Raw genomic sequence first — 26637 nt, 5'->3', positions numbered from 1 at the left:
TTTAAAAATCTGGTAAAATGACTTTTTTTTTTTAACGGAAAAAATTGCTTTTAATGTATTTAAGCTCAAATACCATGTGTAGGCTTAGTTGGTGGTGGTATATAATTTTTTTTTGGGTTGATTGACTGTTGTGTATGCTAATCAGAGACCAAAAAGCTTAAGGGGGATGAAATATGGCTACTTCGCCCTACTATTCGCAATTCTCAATTTAACACCCTCTCATACTTTCTTATGATCATTCTTTTTACTACCTTTTACAAAAAAAGGAAGTAGTGTATTTGCAAAAATATTTTCACTCAAAAATCGACTTTAATTTCCATTTTACTCACCCCCGAATTGATATTGAGTTTTTTTCTGACTCGACCAGACGTGGATAAGTGCCTAAGAACGTATAGACACATGAAATATCCGTAATGATGATTCCCGAGTTAATTACAACAAATTTTCTCGTGAAGTCGGTATGTACGTATGTATGTATGTGCTTACGTGCGAATGTATGTCGCATAACTCAGGAACAGCATATCCTAGAAAGTTGAACTTTGGTACATAGATTCCTAGTGGGGTCTAGTTGTGCACCTCCCCATTTGGTTGCATTTGGGTGTTTCTAAAGGGGTCTTTTGCCCTTTTTCGGGGGAAATCATTGTTAATTTCGATGTAAACTCAAGTGTTGTTATAATTTGTTGGACGCTTGGCAATATATCACCAGTCTTTTGGTCGCCAATTTGGAGACAAATTTGGCGCTTTTTAATTTTTTTTTCTTTTTTAAAATCTGTTTCAGTTTGGCCACTGTTGGTGATGTTTAGAGAGTAAACTATTGAATCACATTAAAATTGCCAGTAATGGGGAAATGACATTAACTCGGAGTAAAAGGAAGTCATGTGATTGCATACATCAGCTCGTTTAGGAAGGGGGGGGGGGTAAATGTATTGTACATTGTACAGATATATATACAAAAGGTTGCATGCACAGAACAATCACCATTTATATCACCACACACTTTCGCTGTTCTCATCATTAGTGAGTACAGAACATTTGTTCATTTTCTAGCATCAGGCGAGCACTTACATTCATTTGCATGCACTTAAGTTTTTGTTTATTCAGCTTTTTTTTTTTTGCATAATTGTTTTCTTTTCTTCTGTTTTTCTATTTTTCTTTCTTTCTACTTTTTCTTTCATTTTTTCTCTTTCTTTTCTTCTTTTTTTTCGTGTCAGTATCGCCCCCCCCCCCCGCCCCTCCCACCAAGTCCCGGGCCTTTAGTTTTAGTTTTTGAATGTTTTCTAAATGTTTTACTTACTAAAGGAAATGTTGTATTTTATATAGGATATGTAGAAACTGGTTCTATAAATGTCGCAAGAACGAAAGAAAGAATGATTGAGTTGCGAAGACTAGCTTCTGAAGCAAGGTAAGTGATTTTAAATAACTCTAAAACATACCTGTTATAGTTGTTGAACTCATTTGTAAAATATATGTTATAGCGTTTTATTTGTAATTAATTTGAAAATTTATTTATTTTTTTGATTCATTATTCCTCATTCTCCACAGATAATCAAACATAAGAAATTATGAAGAAGGAAATAGTAATTACTGTCCTGCAATAATAATTAGAATGAAATTTATTTACAAAATGAGAAAAAATAGTGAATTAAAAACATAACTATTATTAATTCTTAAATAGTTGCAAATTAAGTAGAAACACATTCATTTGTGCTGTAAAACTGGCTATAATTTTGCCAAAAATATCAAGCATATCTTAGTATTGTTTTCACTTATGCTTCTGTTTAGTGACATTGAATAGCATTAACTTGTTAGGCTGAATTATTACTGGGAATGCTTCCCTTTTCTTCTTTACGTATGGCAATTGGAAATAATATGTGGGTTTGGTATTAAATGATCATATAAAGTAATTTTATGTAGTAAAATTACTAGGTTGAAATGTATATGAATGCAAATTAATTTTAACAATAAAAATATATTCGCACAGGAAATAATGTTGCTAGAATTACAACTTACCCTTTATTGTTGTAAAATGCTGCTTTTATTGTTTTTGTCCTGCTTTTATCATTGTAAAATATAATAAAATTTTAAAAATAGTCAAGAGATCCTTCACATCATTTTCTTCTGCATAACTTTCATGATTTGAATTCTCAGGTTAACTTCGATTGATTTTCCACAGCTCTGTTAAAAATCTTCAGCTATTTTGCTTCTCAAATGCTGATATTTTTCTGATAATTATGAGATACATTGTTATACTTTGTGAAATGTTAGATATGTGATATAATTAAACCTTCTTTAGACTCACAATGTCGATTAATTCTGTATTTACTATTCAGATTTATTTTTAAAACATAAACATGCATTCATTACACCATTACTTGTTTTGACTTCTGTAATGAACTGAAATAGTACTGGTTATTGACTTGTTTTGAAATAGCTGAAATTTTTTTTATTCTATTTATTTTTATTTAAGTTGGCTTAGAAATAGGCTGACTGGTAAATACAGAGTAGTTGTGTATAGCATTCCTTCTCAAATAATAAAAGAACCTTAATTTGTAAGGAAATGAAATCAGATTTCTGATGGCAATTAAAAACTTCTTTTAATTTTTTTCGTAATTTCAAAAACCATCTGAAAAAAAGCACGTTGAATGAATTTATGAATGAAAGGACTGGAATGTGTGTGTGTGTGATGTTTAGACGACTTTATCTTATTTACAGCCATAATGGCAGTATCTTTAGAGAAGCTCAAGTTTGAAAAGTGAACTAAAAAGATCTTTATTTGATAGTTTGAGTGTTAGTTGATTTTTTTTTTCAACCAACCTTAACATTGTTTCTGATAAACTTAAAAGAAAAAGCATTGCTGTTCTGTTAAATAAATTATACTGTAGAATACCTTTATAACGCCGACTTATATAACGCAATTCTCTATAAACCACACAACTTTTCAGAAGTAAACAATAGGTTTTGAAGTTTAAAAAATCCCTCTGTTTTGCTTTGCAAACATAAAAATTGTTAGGCAAATTAAATTTTGGAAGTTTTTCATCTTTCCATCTTAATTTAAATCTTTTAAATGAAAATTAGTATTCATAGTAAGCAGAAAATACCAGATAGCTCTTGAAGATGCAGCTGTTATGCAAAACATGAAGCTAGCAGAAGTGTAGGATATTTCACTTTTTTTTTAATTTTGAAGCATATTTGTTTGTGAATGAATAATTGTAATGTTAGTGCTTTAATACCCATTGCAGATAAAATTCACTCTGAAGTACTTTTTAATAGATATATTCTGAATATTAGTTTCAAAGTTTGCAAAATGATGTATATAACGCAAAAACCTGTATAATGCAAAAGCTCTGGTCCCAAGGTGTGCGCTATAACGGTCTTTTACTGTAATTCCTATTCCAGTCTTGAGCAGATTGCATTATTTACCAAAGCTGTAAAATATGTCACTTTTCATGAACCCAACATTCTTAGTTCATTTTATTAGAGTTTTGAAAGGTTTACAAATTTTCTATCTTTTTGTCAAACAAGTTTTATTTTCATTTAAATATATTTTCTAAACCATTGTTGAAAATTTAATTAAACTCTTTACAACTAATTACTTTTGTTAATTTAAGAACACTGCCTCATGATTAAATTGTTCTTTGAAGTGTAGATCTTGTATAAAATTTTCAATTTGCTGAAGATATAATGAATATATGAATGTTATAGGCAAATTCTTCTGTTTAAGTTGGCCATGACTTACACTAATAACTAAGATGCATCTTATGTAGTGAGAGGAATATTGCTTAAATTTTCCTTGTTACTTTCCCAAAATCCTATGATATGGTTGATAGTAATAAAACAATATAGTATATTAATGTGAAAGTAAAGCAAAATGAGTAGCTTATCCATAGTGTGTTCCAAAATATTAATATTCAAAGGATAATGCCAGAACTGCAAATATTATTGATATCAACGTCCAAATCATTTTTGACATTATTTTGTCATAACTCATAATAATAATTTTCTTTACGGTATACTTCTTATTCAGTCTAGGGAGACATTAACAGTAGACAATGTAAGATGGGTAGGTGAGGATTCTGTTAATATTCCTGCATTAGTTTATGTCATTCGTCTATCTTCTTTTAGTGTCCATAATTTGAAGTTCGAAGTTCTAGATCCAAAGGATATTTTGAAGTATCATCCTTTTGTGAAGCCTGATGGTCTTGAAGTAAGTTTGTCTGTGCTCTTAATTTTAAGAAAAATGTGCCCCCTGCCTGGAATTGAAGAGCTTGTTTCTAAATGACTTTTAGTCTATTTTTTTCCCTGGAATTGTGATTCTGTTGTGTCCACTTTATTATGAAATATAAGGAACCCCCAAAAATCTATGGATGATAAAAACAGTAAATTATTTGGTTCAGGGATAGAAGTTTAAAAAATTATAATAATAAGTCACTGACCCAACCAATAGTTACGAAGTCTCCCATTCTTGGCCCAAATGGAGGGGGGGGGGGGGATTCTCAAGTCTTAGCTAAATTAATTTAAAAAAAAATTTTGAAGGCTATGCAGAACCTAATTATAGCATTACAACGCTGTATAGTTAGGTTTCCTCAACTATACAGACGTTTCAGTATCTAGCAATTTAATTTTGGAAATACCGTGATAGTGATTTGAAAATTGTCACAGATTTCATTGTATTCCAATTATATATCAGAATTCTAAATTTGAATTCTCTATAATTTTCCTATTTTTGAAAAGTATGTCCGTAATGTTAAAACATGTATTTGAAGTAACTTTTTAATTCTCTTTTGACTCATAAAAACGAGTTTATGTGTTGAGTTATCCGTTTAAATCACAAAAACATTAGAGCGTTCCATTCGTTTTCAGGAATTCAAAAGTACCCCAAATAGGGTGATGTACTTTGTTGTTTCAAATAGTAAGGTAACAAGAGCTCTGACATATGTGCATATTCTCTATGTGAATAAAAATGATGCTGAAGATAACAATGATTAGAGCTTTTAAGCAGTGTTAGGAGCTGGGTGTCCATTAATAGGTTAAAATGTCAAACAATAGCGACAATGATGGAAACATGATTTGGCATTGAAACGTGATAAAACAAAAAGTAATACAGGGGGCTCAGGGGGGACGACGACATTTGTGGGCCTGAGCTCAAAGGAGACTCGAGATTTTCGAAATGAGGCGTGAAATATATGTAGGTACTCGGGGTAAAAAATATGGAGGAGAGCCCGGAAAAGTCATTTGTGATGTGCCCCAAAATTTCTGTGCACGCCCCTGGTGTGATTAAATTTTTGCTTTGGGAAGTACCTTCGGACCCCGATTTAACGAACCTCTATTTAATGAATTTTGCGATTTAGCGAATTTTTCTTTTTCTCCATCTAAAATGAAGGCAAAAACCCCTATTTACTGAAAATAAACCTCGACTTAACAAATTATTTTAACGGCCAAAAAATAGAATTTTTTTTTGTTAATTTGTGTTAGGAAATATTGGATTGTTTTCCAAATGAAATATCCATATTGTCCGAAGCAGAAAAAGACTTTTTTTGGAGTTACAATCTTTGACGGCCAAGAAGGCAACTAATTAATAGCGATAATAATCCAGAAAACGATAATACTCCCATTAAAACTTACTTTTTCAAATGCTTTACATGGCCTGGAAACTAAGAACATGTCTCATGCTGCAGGCTGTAAATAACAGAGTATTTTCTTTTCTTCATAAAATAAAAAGAGAATATTTATAGTCAAGTATCAAGGAAATTGTCAAACATCTATTACTCGGTACTTTAAAATTTCATATTAACTAGCATGTAATTAGTCGGGGAATTCAAAATAAAAATTGTACACTTTCTAATTATGGATATTTATGTGCAGTTGCTTTTTTGAGCTTTTAGATAGGGAATGTGCAGTTTAAAAAAAAAAAATTATCACTTCCCGATATTACGAATAGCCTCGATTTAAAGTAAAAAGTTTCGATCCCAATGAATTCATTAAATCGAGGTTAGACTATATTAGACCGTCCTCATAAAAATCCAAAGCAATGGAAGCACTTGGGGCGAGGTCGGGAATATAAGGAGGGTGGTCCAATAGCTCCCAACGCAAAAATCTTATCACACTTCCTGTTTCAGTGGTGGACTATGTTTCTGTCAATGCAGCCATTGTCTAACTGACATTTTGTTTCGTTAGTTGCCACCCAGCTCCAAATACCGGCACCGTTTGAAAGCTCTGATCATATTTGTTATCTTCCGCGTGATTTTTATTTATGCAGAGAACCTGCACACCAGTCGCAGTTCTTGTTTACCTTACTTTTTGAAACACCTACGTGCTTGTTAAGTTTTCTCATCTTAAATTACAGTAGAAATTATATACATGCATTGATAATATGAATGTGTGCTTGATGCCTTCTGAAAAAGTCGCAAAATTACATTTGATTACACACAAAAGGGTTCATCCAAAAATAACACGCAACAGACCAAACTATTTGAAGATAAAAAACTTCGATTCAATAAGGAGGAGCTGCATTGGGCATAGTCAACATTACACCACTGACCTGCGTGAAGTTCGAAAGAAACTTCAACCGCAAAAAAGTTATGCACTACAATGAGTTCCAGACGTAGAGACAATTTAACAGGTGTATTATGTTCCTTACTATTCTTGATTTATATTATGATTTTTAATAAGAACTAAACGGATGAAATGCTTTCAAATTTGTTTAAGCTAGTAATAAAATTTAACCAAAATTCAAATTTCTATGTTTTTGCAGAGGTTTAACAATTTAAGTGTTAACTTTCAAAGTTTTAAAAATTAATTATTATTTTAATTTTTTAAAAATTAATTTGGAAAATATTAATTTGTGCTGTAATTCATGCAGTTTATTCATGAGTTAGTTTTACTGCATTTATTATAGACCGACAAGAGTTAACGAGTGTTCCCTTCTTCCTCTCAGGGAGGTATTTGGGTGCCTAGTGATGGTGTTGTGAATCCATTGAGTGTGTGCCATGCCCTTGCTAAAGTGGCCCAAGATGGAGGTGATGTTTTGTTATTGCTGTTTCCTTTAGTTTTCAATTAGCAGAAAATGAATTTGACAAATGAGGAATAAAATTAAAATTAATCAACTATTTGATTTATTTGGGCTCAATAGAATTAATGACAAAAGAAGTGTTATAACGCCATCTATTAATTTTATTACAAAATTTTGTTATGGCGGGTACCTATTGATATTAGTTTTATATTGTAACAAAAGTACCAAAATTGATATTATATTGTGGCCAGTTTTTTCAAACAATGTTTCTGCCCCTGATAAATTTGCTTAGCATTTAAATTGTATTTTTTTCATCTATGTTTCATTGAGATGAGAAAATAATTTGTCATCTTACATGTACTCAGAATTCCAAATTGGCTCCGTTCTCCCTAAAAACCTTTTATTTTATTTTATTTTATTTTTTTTTACAAAGTTTAGTCTGCCTTTTCCCCATTGTCCTGAAAAATAAGTTCTAATTTATAGATGTAAACTCTTTTATCCATTATCCTACATTGTTTTCCTTCTCCTTTTCCTCCTGATAGGTGCCCACTTTATATTTATATTGGTCAAAAATGATTTCCAGTAAAAATTTATTGCTTATATATATTTTTTTTTAATCCTATGATGTGTTGGAATAATAGATTTTATCTCAAACAATAATATTTCAGTACTTCTTTATTTGAATTTACTTGCTTATTTTTATGAACTTATGTTTCTTTTAACCATTATGGGCATTAAACAGTGGTTAGCATTTAGATCATAAAAACATTTCTGTATGATTTTTTTGTGTTATAAGTTTTTTTTTGTGATATTTTTTAAGCTTCTTAGTCTGTGCATGGATTTTTTCCATAGTGGGAGGGGGTGGAAGGCTGCCTTATGACTTATTTTAATTTAATCTTGTTGTGATCTGGGAGCCTAAATTCAAATTAATTCAACAAATATTTAAATTTTCTCAAGCAGGCAATTTTTTCGATCATATGAATAGTTGACTATCAATGCTTTCAAAAATGAGACAAAAAGGTATTTGCATGAAATGAATTTTTTCTGTCACCTCTACGATGTTTTAGTCAATTGAATATTAGAATCTGTTGCATTCTCAACAGCAGTTACAATCTTACTACAGACTTTAAAAATTTCTACTGTGAAACTATGGAAATTTCGATATTTTAAAAGGGTTTCAACTTAAGAAACTGGATGATACTGGCATAGTATGATAAAAATATAAAGTGTCTGCGCACACAACTCAAAACTATCTGCAGGTAGGAAAATCAACATACAATGCATATGTAAAATATTTTCTAGAATGCCTTTTGCTTTTAAACAATTATCAGGCGATGCACGAATCTACAGCAAATGGATCCTCACACGACATGTGCTTATGCCTCTATTTTAACAAACTGGATGCAGGATCTATTCAGAACTGCAAATTGTTACTTTACCCTTTTGTGACCTCTGACCTTTGTTTTGCACTGTTGTTATCACTGCCACTGTTGTTACCATTGTTTTGTTACCTTTTCTTGACCACTTTTGTTACCACTGAGACATATCTGTCATTCCAGTAGTTTCGAATGATCCTGCATGATATATCTCAGTTCAACTAATTTATCTTTTCATTGCATTTTTAGTCGTTATTTCAGTTCTTCCGAAACATATGTGTCCCACTGTCACATACTGATAGGAAGCATATGTTTCACTGACACCCCCTCTCCCTGAAAATAAAGTAGAGAATTGTGGAGCAAAGAACAAATTAAAAATTTATTTTGAAAATAACAATAGATAAAGGTAGAACAATGTATTTTATAAGGGTTTTTGAATTGAATTATCATTTTTTATTTTTAGTTGGGAATTTGTTCCTTCAAATAAAAGTGGAAAATTATCACTCAGCCCTATATATGAGGTATAGTGATAATTAAAAGGATGATTCTAATAAAATAGTTTTTATTTGATAATGAATCAGACTTTTCTTCAAATGAATGAATGGATGAAGAAATCAGTAAATAAATTAAACAATAAATAAATAAGAGTTCATTTATGAATGAATAAGAAAATTAGTAGATTTGTGATACTTTTAGGTGTTAAGTACTATGAAGGAATAAAAGTTCTGGAAATTCTCACCAATGGAACAAAAGTGACTGGTGTTAAAACAAACTTCGGAGTTATCAACTGTGAACATTTGATTCTGTGTGCAGGAATGGTGAGAGTGAATTTTTTTTATCTTTAGTGTAACATTTAAGAAAATAGTTATATGTAAGACATTATTGTTGTATGAAAGGGGAGAGAAACTTAGGAAACCATTAATATTCCTGAAATATTTTTTTTCAATCTATCTTGAACTTTATTCTTATACAAAACACACTGACAGCTCAGTCATTCTTAAGCTGGCGGTAGAATGACTGAGCTGGCAGTATATTTTGTGTATTTCTGCCTTAGCCCTGGCTATGGGCGGTAACTTACAGCAAAATATCTTTATTTCTGTTTTTTAATTTCAGTTTTTATTGCTTGTTTAGCATAGGCAAGTGCAGACCTTTTGTTAATGTATGTTGTCTAATATATGTTTTGAGCAGTTTCTGTGGAAAAAATTGCAAAAAATGTTATTTTTATATGATGAACTTCGCTTTTTTTTTCCTAATATCAGTGGACTAGAACTTTAGCTATAAATTGCATTCCTCCTTGCAATATTCCAATACAAGCTGCTGAAAATGCATATGCCATAACAAGACCTGTTCCTGGGTTAACATCTACAACCCCTAGTAAGTCTTTTTTTTTTTTTTATTCATTAAACAAAAGTTTTTCTGATTTTTTTTGTTTTTTGTTTTTTTTTTTTTTTCAAAGTACAGTAGAACCTAATATACCATCCTCTGGTATACCATTAAGTTGGTTATATGCAATCATGTTCCTTTGACATTTTAGCAATGTGTTTAAAAATACTGTAACGGATTCGGTGCGACTTCCACTTTCTTGAAATGAAGACACAGTTCTTGATAAAAACTCAGGAAATTTATTTACACTATGTACAGGAAAGATCGTCAACAACTGCTAAATTATTCATCAGCAATTAAGCAATTATCACACAACACCGTAAACTCAACGTTTACATACGTATTTACTTCCAAATACGAAAACAACACAGCGAAATGCCTCGCAATAAACAGAGCTAATCCACTCACAGCACAAATTCTCAATCGAAACTCACTGCTTTATCCCACGTAACCGTTTATATAGACACCGAAAAGAGAGCTCTCAAAGATTCCAGAAAATGCTACAACGTTCTACAACTACACTTTCATTGATAAAATCAGTGAATGAAATAAGAAAAGAAGAATAGGGGATTGTATACTTTAGCCATATGTTAAGGGGTTGTATATTCATTACGAGAAACTATTTACAGGTTACGTTACTACAATAATTACTATTTACAGGATTTGTAACATTGCCCCCTTCCTAAGGACTGCACGTCCCGGGCAGTACAATCCCCAGAAAGGGTGCCAAACTTCTATCACAAGTTCACAATTACACACATTAAATAATAACCAATAGCGCAATGGATGACCAATTAAAACAACTTCTGGCAGCAATTAATACTGTGAAAAGTGACTTGACCGAAAGTTTGGCGGCTAATCAAGAACAATTAAAAAATGATATGGCGGCTAATCAAGAACAATTAAAAAGTGATCTGACTGCAAGTATGTTGGCAAATCAAGACCAGTTAAAAAGCGATTTAACGGTGCTGAAAAAGGATTTAACGTCTAACCAAGAAGAAATTAAAAACAACCTTATTTCGGTAAAGACTGTGATGGAAAATAAATTTAATGACATAGAGCATCGAGTTGATGCTATTGAAGAAAAATTTGATACCGTTGAAAGCCGATTCAATGCTGTAGAAAATAAATTTGAAGAAGAAGATAGAAGATTTCATCTACTTAAAGAAGAGATCTTTAAGGACGTGGAAAGGAGATTGGCGACCGCGGAAAGCAGCTCTGTACAGTTTGGCGCTCCCACATCGGTTGCTCGACCGTCCATTAAACTTGCCACATTTGATGGGAAAACTTCGTGGCAGGTTTACAAAACTCAATTCATGATAGTGGCGGAAGCGAACGGATGGGACTCTGCTACCAAGGCCTGTCATCTTGCAGCATCCCTGAGAGGTGACGCAGCGGACATTGTCCAGACCCTTCCGGACAGCCAGCGCCTGGATTTCGCCACTCTCACATCTGCGTTGGAGCTTCGCTTCGGTGAGAAGTGCCAGAAAGATTTCAGCCGACTCCAGTTGAAGTCCTGTTTCCAGAAAACTGGGGAAACCCTGCAAGAGCTAGCGGCGGACGTCGAGAGACTGTCTCATCTTGCTTTTTGCGACTGTCCTGCGGATGTTCGAGACAACCTGGCACTCAACTACTACATCGACGGTGTTCGAGATCCGGAAATCCAGAAAGCTCTACGGATGGCGGATGTCAAAGACCTGAATTCTGCTGTTGTGTATGCGATGAAGTTGGACGCCGCCCAGCAAGCAACCCGCAAGGATCGCCATTCAAACCGCGGCGTGAAAACTGATGAGCCTGATCCGGTTTCGTCACGTTTTGATGAACTTGAAAAGCAAATGAAAGAAATTGCAGGAACCCTCAAAAGGATTTCGGCTCCCAAGGACCAAAATCGACAACCACTTAAGTGCTGGAAATGCGGCGGCGAGGGTCACTTACGAAGAAACTGTGAAGCTCGCCAAGAAACCAGAGGGAGGAGCACCTCTCCCTCTCGGGTCCAGGAAAACTAAGCCATGGCAATCTCGCGGGGCGGAGGTCGCCAAATTGGAATGAGCCCCATCTTAAAGTTTTCCAGATTTCATCGACGAGTGGCGGCAGTAATGGACTGTTTGTTTACGCATATGTAAACGAGTTTCCCTGCGAACTGATTATTGACACTGGAGCCAATGTTACAATTATTAGAACAGATGTGGCTCGTCAATTTGGACTCAACATTCTATGGACGCCGCCCTGCGTTACCCTCCAAACTGTGACAGGTGACAAGATCGAGATTGAAGGTAAAGTGAACTTAGAAATTGTGTTTGGAAATGCCACTTACCATCATACGGCATTCGTTGCTGCTATCACAGACCCCTTCATTCTCGGATTGGACTTTTTAAAGAAGTATGACCTCAACCTCGACTTCAAGACTAATGAGCTGCACCCAATGAGAGAAGACATAGCCGTTTTCCCCGCAGAAAGTGATGTAAAATCCGCTCATCAAATAATAGCCCAAACAGATTTATCGATTCCCTCAAGGTCAGAATCATTAATACCTGGCTCCATTGAAGAAAGCAATAGTTTTCGATTTGGACTCATTGAATACCCCAACTTAAGCAATAGCCCAAAAGGAGTTTTGGTAGCATCTACGCTTGTGGACCTTTCTAAGGGTGTAATTCCTGTGAGAGTCGCCAACGTGAGTGATATTGGTTTAATTGCACGAGTAATCACCATAAAAACAAAGTCTATAAATTCAAAGAGTCTTTATGAAAAAAATGTCCCAAGTCACACTTACTCCAAGAAAGTCCAGAAGAAGCCCCACGTTGGGCGCCAATTTGTAACGGATTCGGTGCGACTTCCACTTTCTTGAAATGAAGACACAGTTCTTGATAAAAACTCAGGAAATTTATTTACACTATGTACTGGAAAGATCGTCAACAACTGCTAAATTATTCATCAGCAATTAAGCAATTATCACACAACACCGTAAACTCAACGTTTACATACGTATTTACTTCCAAATACGAAAACAACACAGCGAAATGCCTCGCAATAAACAGAGCTAATCCACTCACAGCACAAATTCTCAATCGAAACTCACTGCTTTATCCCACGTAACCGTTTATATAGACACCGAAAAGAGAGCTCTTAAAGATTCCAGAAAATGCTACAACGTTCTACAACTACACTTTCATTGATAAAATCAGTGAATGAAATAAGAAAAGAAGAATGGGGGATTGTATACTTTAGCCATATGTTAAGGGGTTGTATATTCATTATGGGAAACTATTTACAGGTTACGTTACTACAATAATTACTATTTACAGGATTTGTAACAATACTGTATTCTTTCATTTGTGAAGTCTGCATTGTGTCATATATCAGGGGTGCCCCTCTCCCCCAGGACAATACCCCAAATCCCCCCCCCCCAAAAAAAATCTTAACCCTCTTTCCTGTTTTTATTTTTTGCTCTTTTATTTATTTTTATTTTTTGAAATACTTTTTTTATTTATTCTTTAAAATGTTATCTATTTTTAAGAATTAAAATTATTATATTAGAAAAGATCTGTGCGACGCCAGTGACATACACACACACAAACTAAAAAAATAAATTAGTAAATAAATTTGAATGAATAAATAAAGAAATAAATAAATCTCCCCTAGAAACTTTGATGGCGCAACTTGCGCCATATTCCCGCCCTATGGGCACCCCTGTCATACATCCTATTTTTTATGTACAATATCTTCTGCTTTCTAAACTCTTTCTGATCCAGATTCAGAAAACATACTCATCCCCCAGTCTGAATTTATATTATTTTTAGACTGTTCTTCTTTGTATATATTTTTATTTAAATGCTTCTTTTTAAAACCTGATATATGCAACAATGTAAGATGCAATTTCAACATTAATAATGGACAGGGCATTGAATTCAAGGTCAATTAGTATTGTATTGTGTTTTACATTACCTTTATTAATTTATTCACTTGAAAAAAGCTTTCATTTATCATGATAATGTTAATAAGTTGGGTGCAAATCATGTCCCCCAATCCTCATAGTTAAGCAGGGTTCTACTGTACTAAACTTTCTTTTAGCAAAATGGGAGTTTTCTTTAAAATAGTTTAATTTTGATGTTGATTACTTAACTTCTTTACAGTTCTGAGGGATTATGATGCTGGAGTTTATGTACGAGAATTCAATTCTGGATTCATGATTGGTGGATTCCCCAAGCAAGCTAGGCCTTTGTTTTGTGAAAAAGTTCCTGAAGAGTTTTCTTTTCAAGACTTATCTTCTGACTGGGAGTATTTTAGTAAGCATCCTAGTACTGAAAAAATGACTTACCTCATTTTTTTCTATAAGCATTTCTTCGATAAAATCTCATTTATCTGTCTTACACTCTAGTCATAAACATAGTACATTCTGTCATTTTACTGCAGTCGTCGGCTGGAAATGACTGAGTTGGCGGTGTGTTTCATGTATATAAACATAGTACATTTGACCTAGCTAAAAAAAAAAAAAAAAGACAGCCTTAAAGCATTGCTTTTCCTGTTAAACTTATCTTGTTTTAAAATTAGTTTCATCTCTTCAAATATGCTTCAAAAATATTTTCTTCACTACAGTCCAAAATGACAACGCCCCTAAAATAAGGCTAAATGGTCACTTTGACCTTGCCCTTAATTTAAAAAAAGAAAAAAAAGCTTATCTGTTGGTAAAATACCCTATTAATTTTTTTCCTAAATTCCTTTTAAAAATTATAATTTCCTTATACTCAGATTGGCACTTTTCCTGATAATCACCGTCAAATGTAAATTCCATGGTGACCAATTGTAAATTATAATCTTTGTATTTTTAAGAGTTAAAATTGTATCTTCAAAATATAATTTAAATATGCATGCCTCAAATAAAACTTAATTTCAGCCATTGATGTGCTTATAATTATAACATGGATTCAAAATGAAAACTAAAAAGTGATGCACATTGTCTTGCTTTGGAAATGAAGTGATATTTAAAAAAAAAAATTACTTTGTTAAATCTTTCTCTAGAACCTGTCTATGAAGAAGCTTGCTTTCGTGTGCCTATTCTCAATCAAGTTGATATACAAAAATATACTAGTGGACCAGATACATTTACTCCAGATGGACACTGGATTTTAGGAGAAACCGCAGAGGTATATATACCTTTATGTTAAATTTTCTTTTGAAATTTTAGATGAAATTCTCACTTTTTTGAAAATGGAAAATATTTTTCTTAATTACTGTATACTATTGACACTTGGCATTTTTCAATTGTTTAAATATTTAGCATTATACCCCAGTTTTTCTGAGTTCAGTAGGCACATTTGTCATGAAAACATCGTTACAGAAACGCTACAAAATTACTTTGGAAGTAATTAAAATGTTTAAACCTTAGTAAATGAATAAATAAATAAATCATAAAATTTAGACCCAGTCAGGGGTGGAAAATCTTCTCCAACTGCACAGAACTGCTTCTATTTTGAAAACCTGCTACATTTTGCTCCTAATTCATAAATAGCGAAATTCGTCGATTTTGCCCCTTGTTAAAAATAAAAAATCAAAACTTCCATTTTGAAAACTCACCTAAGTTGCCCATAAGATATCAAAGGGTTCTACATTCTTCTCTAAGAACTGAAATAGGCTGATTTTGCAGCTGGAAATTGAAAATTGGAAGTTTTGTTTTTCAAAACTCGCCAACAGGGCCCAATTTAGAAATTTTGGGACTGTAAGCACAACAAACCTGTGGGGCCCCCTTGACTTGCAGAGCCGGAGAACGTGCTTAATTGCACGTCTTTTTGTCATTGCAGAGGTTTCCATCCCCCAACAAAAAAGGTGTACCATCCAAAAAAAGCCCCCCCCCCCAAAAAAAAAGGTGTAATCTGCACCATTGATTTTTTTTTTTAGGTTGACCCCATTGACATTTGCACGGCTATAGGTTGCAGTAAACTGAGAGTGTAAATATATATTAAAATATGTTTTCATAATATCACTGTAATATATTTGTAATTTGAATCTTACATAAATAAACAATTGTAAAAGATTCAAACATCTTAAAATATTGTAAATCAACAAAAATAAATGCCTTATTTAAGCAGTAAAAATAAGCTCTCTACTAATATGGAGTGACATCCGAGTGGTCTCATACTACGCTAGATGTCACTCCAGATAGTTTTTCACTCCATCGAAGAAAGTTAATTTCCGCTGAACTCATAAACCTTGTTGCCAGCAATAACAATTTAATTTTCAAACTTACACTAGAACAAAAAATATTCAGAAAAATTTTGTAGTGCAAACAAATATAAACATTCTTGATGAAAAACTTTTTTTGTAATTTTGCCCCCCCCCCCCAAGCTTGTGTTTCTTATCCATACACTTAAATCAGGCTCTACTCGCCAAACTTTTCAGTTGAAAAAGAATTTCTTCCGATTATCAGCTGTGTTGTCAAAAGTTCGTAAACGGTTTCCTACTTTTTCAATACAGCTAAGAATTGTCCTTTCTCCTAAGTTTCGTGCAAGAATCCCTGGTTTTGCGGAATTGCTCACTCTTCCCCTTTTCAATTTATTTCCCCCTGATTTTTAAAATTATAATATTCTTTATTGTCCCAATTTATAAAAATTTTGCTTACTGTTGATATTAAATTTTTGCTGACTAATCTTGTTGCTTTGCAATCTTTGGTTGCAGTACTTCAGTGCACTAATCAAAATTCATATCTTGCAAAATTTCCCTTCTATTTACGGTCAGAATTTGCCTGCGAATTCAGTAAATTGAAGTAGTTAACAGTTATTTTTAAAACAGCCTCACCTCTTAACTTTTCAATTCCCATTCTCTTCAAATCTCCCAGCACTAGAATGAATACAAGCAAACTAATAATGTAATTAACAGCAGTTTCTAATTAATTAAGCATGTGTATCGGGAGAAATTGTTTTTCTTGCTTATATATTTTAGCTTTTTTTTTCATACAACATATTTTTTTAAATAGTTTAAAAAGATCTCTAATATTTGAAATGAAAAATTTCTTAATTTCTACCGTGTAATAAGCCTATGTTTTATCACCAATAATTGCACTTTATTTACATAGTTTTAATCCTTTTGCATCCCAAAATTATTTCAATTGTTTTAGAAATTTTAATTTCTTTTAGCCTATGCTATGTGAAACCAATTTCTTTTATCATTTTAATTTTTAATATATAATTATTTTTAAAACTTTATTCAACATTTGCTTCTTACACCTTTAAGCTAGAATAAATATAGAAATGACATATGAACTGATGCATTGGAATGCAATTTTTAAAGAATGAAACAAGTGTTATGTTTCTAATTACCTCTTGTGATATTTTTTGTTTACAAAACTGCGATTGACTTTAAAGATTGAAATAGTGTTGTTAAAAGTTGCATCTGGGCTTGAGGTTTAAATTCTTTTGCATCTTGTAAATATTTCAATCATTTTGACCCCTTAGTTTATTTTAACTTAAGCTAATTTAAATATTTAAAGTAACTTATTTTTTTTATTTTAAACTAGCGGTACCTGTACCTCTTTGCCCCTAGTAGAAAATTAAAAGGTCACTTGGTTCACCTGTGTATTTACAAATAATGGATGATGAATTTCTCGCCAATTTGCTATGTTAATTTGTTTGTCCACGTAATGGTAATTTGCTCGTCCACATTATGGTAATTTGCTGGTCCGTGTTTTGATAATTTGCTGGGTAAAATGTTCTTAAAATTGGAATAGAAAAAGAACGAAATCGAATTTTCGAAAAATCACTTCGAGGTGCACGCCATTATGCTACAAACCAAATTTGTGCCAAATTTCATAGATATTGGCCAAACGGTCTAGGCGCTATGTGCATCACACAGTCTGGATCTATGTGCGTCACAAAGTCTGGATCTCTGGATGTCTACAGAGATAGAGATCCAGACTTTCAGCTTTATTATTAGTAAAGATACTCATTGTATTTTCTAAGTTTGATTTTAGTTATTAAATTATTAGTATAAATTTGAATTCATATAAAGTTTTTTTTTCCTTTTTTAAAGTATGTTTTCATTCTAATAATAATCAACTTCATTCAAATTAGTCTTTTTCTCTTCATTAAAAATTTTCCCCATGCTCTGTTTTTCTTGTAAAATTTCGGTTTTATTTTTCTGTTTAATTCCTCATTCAAATGTGAAAGGCTAACTACCTCTGTTCCCAACATTTAGATTGACAATTTATATGTCGTTGTTGGTATGAATGTGAATGCTGTGCAACCAGCTGGTGGTTTAGGGAAAGAACTTGCAGATTGGATCACTACTGGAGAACCCAAAGCTTACCTTTTGCCATTTGACGTAAGGAGATTTGTTGATGCCCACAACAATAAGAAATTTCTGGAGGAGAGAGTGAAAGAAGCAGTTGGTGATTATCATTAATTGATTTTCAGTTTATTAGGTTATATTTGTATAAATCATTCACTTTGTCCTTGCTCTCATTTGATGAAAAATTCCTAAGAAACTCCCAAATTTTCTGAGAATGATTATACATACCTTGTTCCAAAAATTGATTAAACTGCTGAACTTTATAAGGACGTCAGATTGCATTGTATCGCAGCTCAAGTCGTCCCTTATGGATGACCCATGTGAGAGTTAAAATTGTCTTGTTGAAATATATCAGGATGTGATTGAAAATTCTGTCCAGGATCAGTTTGATTTGCTGGATGTGGAAAACGATTCTGGGGTAACAAGTGTGGTATGGAGTTAGTGATGTAAAATACCCGGGTATTTATTTTTAGGGGTAAATACCCAGGGTATATACCCGGGTAAATACCCAAAATGGGTAAATACCCGGGTATTTATTTCAAAAATTTATATTCATCTAAAATACTTTTCTGTATGTATTCCATTATGTATATATACAACCAACCATATACAAAACAATAAATTTTTGCCCAAAAATTGCATTTTGATCACATATTTAAAGAATTATTGTGTGAAACAGCTTAGCAATCTAATATGATATTCACATTAAATGTGTTGGGTATGCCTAATCAATGTTGGTAGCCAAATTTCAGATATAAAAAGCCATTCTACAAAAAGAAAAAAGCTTAACTGGTTACAAAAAAAAAAGCAAACATCAATTTTTTAAGGTCCTAGTCTTTTATAACCCAGTAATATGTCCCTGCATGACATCAAAATGTAACGAAATGTCGCTCAATTTATTATTACAATTTATTTACCTATATCTTATGCAGAAATTTCCTCCAAACTTAGTTCAATTGTTCAGGTGTATTCTGTATCACACACACATATATATACACACACACACATAATATACATAAACATTTAAAATTCATTTAAAATATTTAATCTTTTATTTTAGGGTTTATGTTTAAAAAAGATAATAGTCACCTTTTAATACTACCTAAAAAATTTTTGCAAAATGCGCAATTACTAGGGGATTTACCCTGCCTTCGGATAAATACCCTTCCCACCCCTTTACCTTCCCACCCTACAGGGGAGCAAATGCAAATGAGCAAGGCAACAGAAAAGAAAATTTTGCTTTTTTTTTTGTTTATTAATGTGAAAACTGTTTCTATATTTTCCATGATATCACTTAAATATCAATAAAATAAATAGCACCATAGTTTCTTAATAACTTCTCAGTTTATTCTTCCAAACATCCCTCATGCTTCCTTTTTTTTTCATTTTGGATATGACTAACCTAGATTGTGATTTTGAAATCCTGAAGTTCATAATGAATTGCTTATACTTCTCCAATTATGACATTGAAAAGAAAGGTTCTTTGGTTCACGATATGTTTCTTTCATGATTTCATCAAGTCTTCCAATAAAAAATATTATAAACTGTGTAATGCATATGTATATATCAGTTTTACCAATTATTTCATATTTAGATTTAAAAAAAAAATTCTCATTGGCTTTTTTGCATTTTTTATTAAATACCCAGTTTTTGGGTATTTACCCAGGCCTTGGGTAAATACCCAAAAAATATTTACCTACCCGCTGGGTATTTACCCGATCCACATCACTATATGGAGTGTACAATTGAGGGTTTTGACCCCTTGGTCTACAACTCCATTCAAAATGCCTAAAACAGCTCTGCACACTGCCATCACATGATTCGACTTTCCACAAAAGACTCATTTAATGGAAGAAGGACGTTCTTGGTTTTAGTTGAGGAGCATCGGACTATTAATTTCATTTTCGTTCATTTTCTGCATTCCAGGCAGAGCATTCTGCTAAAGAAAGATTCCCCTTACCACAGATCCGACATGAGTTTAGTACACTGTTTACAGCAAGGTGGGAAATAACTACTTCATTCCGACAAAAGACACCAACAAATTAAACAAAAGACTCATTTAATAGAAGAAGGACGTTCTTCGTTTTAGTTGAGGAGCACCGGACTATTAATTTCATTTTCATTCATTTTCTGCATTCCAGGCAGAGCATTCTGCTAAAGAAAGATTTCCCTTACCACAGATCCGACATGAGTTTAGTACACTGTTTACAGCAAGGTGGGAAATAACTACTTCATTCCGACAAAAGACACCAACAAATTAAACAAAAGACTCATTTAATAGAAGAAGGACGTTCTTGGTTTTAGTTGAGGAGCACCGGACTATTAATTTCATTTTCATTCATTTTCTGCATTCCAGGCAGAGCATTCTGCTAAAGAAAGATTTCCCTTACCACAGATCCGACATGAGTTTAGTACACTGTTTACAGCAAGGTGGGAAATAACTACTTCATTCTGACAAAAGACACCAACAAATTAAACAAAAGACTCATTTAATAGAAGAAGGACGTTCTTGGTTTTAGTTGAGGAGCACCGGACTATTAATTTCATTTTCATTCATTTTCTGCATTCCAGGCAGAGCATTCTGCTAAAGAAAGATTTCCCTTACCACAGATCCGACATGAGTTTAGTACACTGTTTACAGCAAGGTGGGAAATAACTACTTCATTCCGACAAAAGACACCAACAAATTAAACAAAAGACTCATTTAATAGAAGAAGGACGTTCTTGGTTTTAGTTGAGGAGCACCGGACTATTAATTTCATTTTCATTCATTTTCTGCATTCCAGGCAGAGCATTCTGCTAAAGAAAGATTTCCCTTACCACAGATCCGACATGAGTTTAGTACACTGTTTACAGCAAGGTGGGAAATAACTACTTCATTCCGACAAAAGACACCAACAAATTAAACAAAAGACTCATTTAATAGAAGAAGGACGTTCTTGGTTTTAGTTGAGGAGCACCGGACTATTAATTTCATTTTCATTCATTTTCTGCATTCCAGGCAGAGCATTCTGCTAAAGAAAGATTTCCCTTACCACAGATCCGACATGAGTTTAGTACACTGTTTACAGCAAGGTGGGAAATAACTACTTCATTCTGACAAAAGACACCAACAAATTAAACAAGACTCATTTAATAGAAGAAGGACGTTCTTGGTTTTAGTTGAGGAGCACCGGACTATTAATTTCATTTTCATTCATTTTCTGCATTCCAGGCAGAGCATTCTGCTAAAGAAAGATTTCCCTTACCACAGATCCGACATGAGTTTAGTACACTGTTTACAGCAAGGTGGGAAATAACTACTTCATTCCGACAAAAGACACCAACAAATTAAACAAAAGACTCATTTAATAGAAGAAGGACGTTCTTGGTTTTAGTTGAGGAGCACCGGACTATTAATTTCATTTTCATTCATTTTCTGCATTCCAGGCAGAGCATTCTGCTAAAGAAAGATTTCCCTTACCACAGATCCGACATGAGTTTAGTACACTGTTTACAGCAAGGTGGGAAATAACTACTTCATTCTGACAAAAGACACCAACAAATTAAACAAAAGACTCATTTAATAGAAGAAGGACGTTCTTGGTTTTAGTTGAGGAGCACCGGACTATTAATTTCATTTTCATTCATTTTCTGCATTCCAGGCAGAGCATTCTGCTAAAGAAAGATTTCCCTTACCACAGATCCGACATGAGTTTAGTACACTGTTTACAGCAAGTTGGGAAATAACTACTTCATTCCGACAAAAGACACCAACAAATTAAACAAAAGACTCATTTAATAGAAGAAGGACGTTCTTGGTTTTAGTTGAGGAGCACCGGACTATTAATTTCATTTTCATTCATTTTCTGCATTCCAGGCAGAGCATTCTGCTAAAGAAAGATTTCCCTTACCACAGATCCGACATGAGTTTAGTACACTGTTTACAGCAAGATGGGAAATAACTACTTCATTCCGACGAGCAATACTGATTCTGTTATTGAGGAGCTGTTCTGTAAAAAACTTAAGGAGCAATTTTATGACATTTGCTAAATTAGATTTTCATCAGGAAAACATGCAAGGTTTTAGAAATATTATAAATATTGTGTACTATAGCGAAGTTTTTAACAATGTCTTGTTTATTAATTTAAAAAAAAATCATCAAGTACGCTGTATCGACGCATAGTTTTATCTTTCATATGATATGTAATAAATCCCGTTAGCATATCGTAATTTCGGGTAGATATGCCGCCCTATCATATACGCCGCATGTACACTAATCAAGTAACTAAAAAAAAGTTTATCAGATAAGCCGCCCCATCGTATATGCCACAGGAGAGCAAATCAAAACATAGCGCCCCTGATGTTCAATTAGTCTAAAATTCTCTTCTATGTATATAGATACGATCATTTTTGATTGGTTATATTACTTTCTACACAAACAGAAATATAAATTTAAACAATAAATAAATAAAAATCTTACCTTGTGATTTTCCACAAAATAACTTTATCAAAATTTAAAATCTTATTCAATTAACTCTGTTTTATACTTTAAATTTTTTTTATTAAAACGTAAAAGAGTAAAAATCAAGACATACATATACAATTAAAATAAGACAAAATAGTAACATTAAAATCACACGTCATCAAAACCTTCGAAATCTGATTCTTCGATATCAGAACAGGGATCGCACTAAGGATTTCGAATCGTTCACCAGTAAATTAGCCAAATTTTTAAAGTGTTAGCCAAATTTCAAAAGTCTTAGTCAAAGACTAACTTTTACTCATTTTAAATGTATTTTTGTCTGCAGAAATATTCAATCAGAAAGTGAAGTATAACTTAATCTTTAACAATTTTTTGAGGATAAGGGCAGGGGTATATGCAGGAATTTTTGTCCGTTTTTAGGAATTTGGTGAGAAAAAAAATGAAAATTAAGTAGTTTTTCCAGAAATCATATGTAATTTTTCAAAGGAAAAAATGACTAAAAACAACTGTAAGTGATATTTATCATTCTTTAATAAATTTGAGAGTAGAAGTAAAAGCTTTTAACGAAGTAAAGACAGCATTCCTATCTTACTCCGATGTTTCAGACATCGAAAAAAATGAAACAAACGCGCCATTTAACAAGGCATCCGCCAACACTTTCTACTTGATAGCCACGCTGCTCACTCGATATCCAATCAGCGAGAGGCGCAAGTACAGTGGCGCAAAGAGGCGACAATCAAACGTCATCCTTCCTCCGATCCGATGGACGGTAACGCTCTGATTTGATGCTAATGCGCTTGCACGCACCTCAATCTGCTCGGCGGGTTCCGAGAATAAAACAACTTTCAGTGATTGCTAGTCTGGGAGTTTTGTGAAAGGTTCATTTTTAGGGGTCGGAATTTTGTGAAGGGTCCGTTTTTAGGGGTCCAAATTTTGTGAACGGACCTAATTTTTATATAGATTGACATCTGACGGGAGATTTTTTTTCCTCTGTGTATATTTTAGAGAATTTTCTGTTCACCAATAAATTCGCCAAATTCGAATTTTGTTCGCCGATTTTACGGTTTTATTGCATTTGGCGCATTGGCGAATGCTTAACGCGGTCCCTGTCAGAATCAAAAAGGGAAGGCAAATTGTCATCTAATTGAAAGTCGCTTTCATCACAGTCACTTCCTTCTAAGTCACCCAGTTCTCTTTCACCTGAGATGATTTCCAACTTCACAAAAGCTGAAATTATGGTAGAGGCCCGGACAGCTTGCCAGGCATCATGCACCCACTGGGTCACCTCCTCACACGATGATTTTCTCATTCTTCCTGCTGCGGTGTAGGAGTGGATTCCGCTTCACAGCCACAACTCTCACTTTTTACTCAGTCCACATTTGAACACCCGATTTACAGTTATGTCAAGTGGTTGCAGAACTTTGGTGATCCCAGGTGGGATCACCAACAATTCAGAGCTCATTTTTTTAACTTCCGACTTCACTGCCGGAACTAAATGCGAGCTCATTGAATCTAACACAATGAGACCTTGGGGACGATAAAAGCGCCCTTCCTCTTCCAGTAGACTGCCGCCAACCAAAGGAGCATCATTTCTTCACACATCCAGCCCTTTTCGTTGGCGACAATCACTACCCACGTAGGGAAGTTTCCTTTAGGGATAGTCTTTCTTTTGAAGATAACTAACGGAGAAAACTTTTCTCCGTCAGCAGAGCAACTTAGAGCACAAGTGAACGACAATTTTTTATTCCCTGTTGTCAACACGGAAACAGTTCTTTCACCTGTACCATGTACAGTTCTGCTTAGAGGGCAGTCAAATGTGACGGGCACTTCATCCATATTAATGATCTGCCCGCCACACAACTTCATCTCTTCGATTTTCTTTCTCGTGAAAGTCAAAAAAACTTCCTTCTTTTCCATCCAATCTGAAGGAAGCTTTTGCCCAACAGTGGTTTTAGCCTGCACAGAAAATCTTTTCCTTTTCATAAACCGGAAGCACCAATTGGGGTTCCTGATGAAGTTCGTAATCCCCATGCCTTATCCCCATGACAATATGCCTACATTTTAGGATAACATAAACTTTTTAGACCCTAAGCAGATTGTAACTCTTGCAATCATTCTTCTGCAAAAAATACATAAAAATCAAACAGTAAAGAAAATAAGAACAATTGTGCAGCAAATTTTGCAAAAGAGTTAGGGGAAAGGAATATGATCTGATATTTTTGAGTTCTCCCCCTCTAAAAATAAATTAAAAGTATGTGAACCATAGGGGGGGGGGACGGGTTGGAGTGGCAGTGAAGTTGGAATATTTCTTCGGCATATAATTTTTAAATTTAATTACTGACTTTTTGCTTTAAAAATGAAAATAATTTGTTTCATTAAAATGCCACAAAAAACCAAATTCTCTTCTTTATGCTTGGGAAAAAAGCAGGCAGAAATGGATGCAAAATCATCACCTGGTCAGAAAAAGATAAATTTAAAGCATTTTGTTCTATTTGTTTTGTACATTATCTTTCCAATATCGAATCAAGGATTTTCACAGGTACTGTCTCATTCTGATGGGGCAAAACATAAGAGTTTGACGAGTAGCTTGAAAAATCAAGCTGTATTTTGAATTCCTTGTCCTTCGTCTTCTACTGAAAACAAATTTATTATTATGAAGCAATCCAAAGCTTTTGTTCCAAACTCATTCCAAGATAAAATTTCGAAAGTAGATGTTTTCTTAGTTTTAGTTGCGTAAAAAAAATTATTCATTTGCATCTTTGAATGATTTGTCTGTAATTTACAGGGAAATTTTTGGTGATTCTGCAATAGCAAAAAGTATCAAATTATCTGATGAAAGTCAAGCACATAATAAATTTTGGACTTGCACCTTATTTGAAAACCTCCCTTTTTAAGAATATCATTCTTTGTAATTCACTTTGATAAAAATAACAAGGCAAGTAAAGAAGCAATTGGACATACATTAATCCTACTAGTATGTGGTATATACTTCTACTTCATAGTACATCACTGTGATGAAGATTAAACGATTTAATGCATTTTATTGTAGTATTTTAGATTGAATTTGAAATGTTTTATCATCCACTGCTAAAATCTAGCTTATAAATTTCATATTTAAGTTAGAAAAACTTGATTTTTGTTATCCTAAAAATGTCCTAAAATTTTATCAAAATTGTGTCCTAAAATTTTTGAAATCGCCACTCCGACCCCTGTTGAAGAAAACCTCCCAAGTTCCACTAGAAGATAAATCTACTAATTCATCTTGCTCACTTTCAGAGATGCAAGAAAGCGATGTCTCTTTCTTTGAAAGGATATCTTATTCAGTCATGATTGGTGTCTGGTTTAAGGAAATATCTCCGGGAGTTCCAGGGGGGGCGGGGGAGGGGGGCTGCTGCGTCCTGCAAATACTTAAGCAAGAACATTTTTACTCCTCATAAATGTGCTTTCTTTTTGAATTAAAATATCGTTACTTATCCTTCAATCTCAAATATATTTAGCTTCTTAGCTGAATAGCGCCGTAGCCCCCCTGGAATGAACTCGGGGACTCCCGGGGGTCCGTGGACCATAGTTTAGGAAACTCTGGTCTGTGAGAGATGTGAGCCACATTCTTCTTTTTCTTTCATCAAGTCATTCACACTTTTATATTATACCATGGAACTGTCACATGCCTGATGTGAAAAGTCTGATATACTAAACTCGTAATTTTTCGAGTCATGGTAAGTGTTGGTGATTGTTGCCTAATTGTTCTGAAGATTGTTCGGAGCATTTGTTAGATTAGCTCTTAACAGAGTATTTTCACTTGTTTAAATAAATTGACTGAATCATCATTTAATGGAATAAATAACTAAATTTTGAATTTTTATAACAGTATCATTTTTATGATTCTCATAAGTCTTAAGATAAGCAGGTCTGTTTTTAATGAATGTGAAAATGCATTCTGTTTGGCTGTCCACCTTTTTTTATTTGGTGGCTGAAGTTTCATTGCATTTAGAAGTTCTTTAAGCAGATCTTGCAGCTAGGTGGAAGTGTTTAACATTATCTCTTAAGTAGCAGAATTTGATGTGATGGGGAAAATGTATCCCTTCTTTTCATACTTCAAGGGGAGAAAAAATATTCTATCTGTTTCA

General features: G+C 33.5%; 1 protein-coding gene across 1 annotated transcript in view; it reads left to right on the top strand.

The window, feature by feature from the left end:
* Positions 1–26637, top strand: part of LOC129229833 (pyruvate dehydrogenase phosphatase regulatory subunit, mitochondrial-like) — a gene marked incomplete at its 5' end in the record, with an annotated part of 96666 nt that overhangs the window by 34971 nt on the left and 35058 nt on the right. The window contains 8 exon segments of the mRNA XM_054864207.1: positions 1321–1402; positions 4123–4204; positions 6935–7016; positions 9082–9203; positions 9645–9759; positions 13899–14051; positions 14785–14909; positions 17953–18145. Coding sequence (XP_054720182.1) covers positions 1321–1402; positions 4123–4204; positions 6935–7016; positions 9082–9203; positions 9645–9759; positions 13899–14051; positions 14785–14909; positions 17953–18145 — 954 coding nt within the window.

The sequence above is a fragment of the Uloborus diversus genome, chromosome 9, assembly GCF_026930045.1.
Source record: "Uloborus diversus isolate 005 chromosome 9, Udiv.v.3.1, whole genome shotgun sequence".
Classification (NCBI taxonomy): Eukaryota; Metazoa; Arthropoda; class Arachnida; order Araneae; family Uloboridae; genus Uloborus; species Uloborus diversus.
Note: the sequence above shows the minus strand (reverse complement) of the source record. Positions and strands in the feature narration are given on the sequence as shown.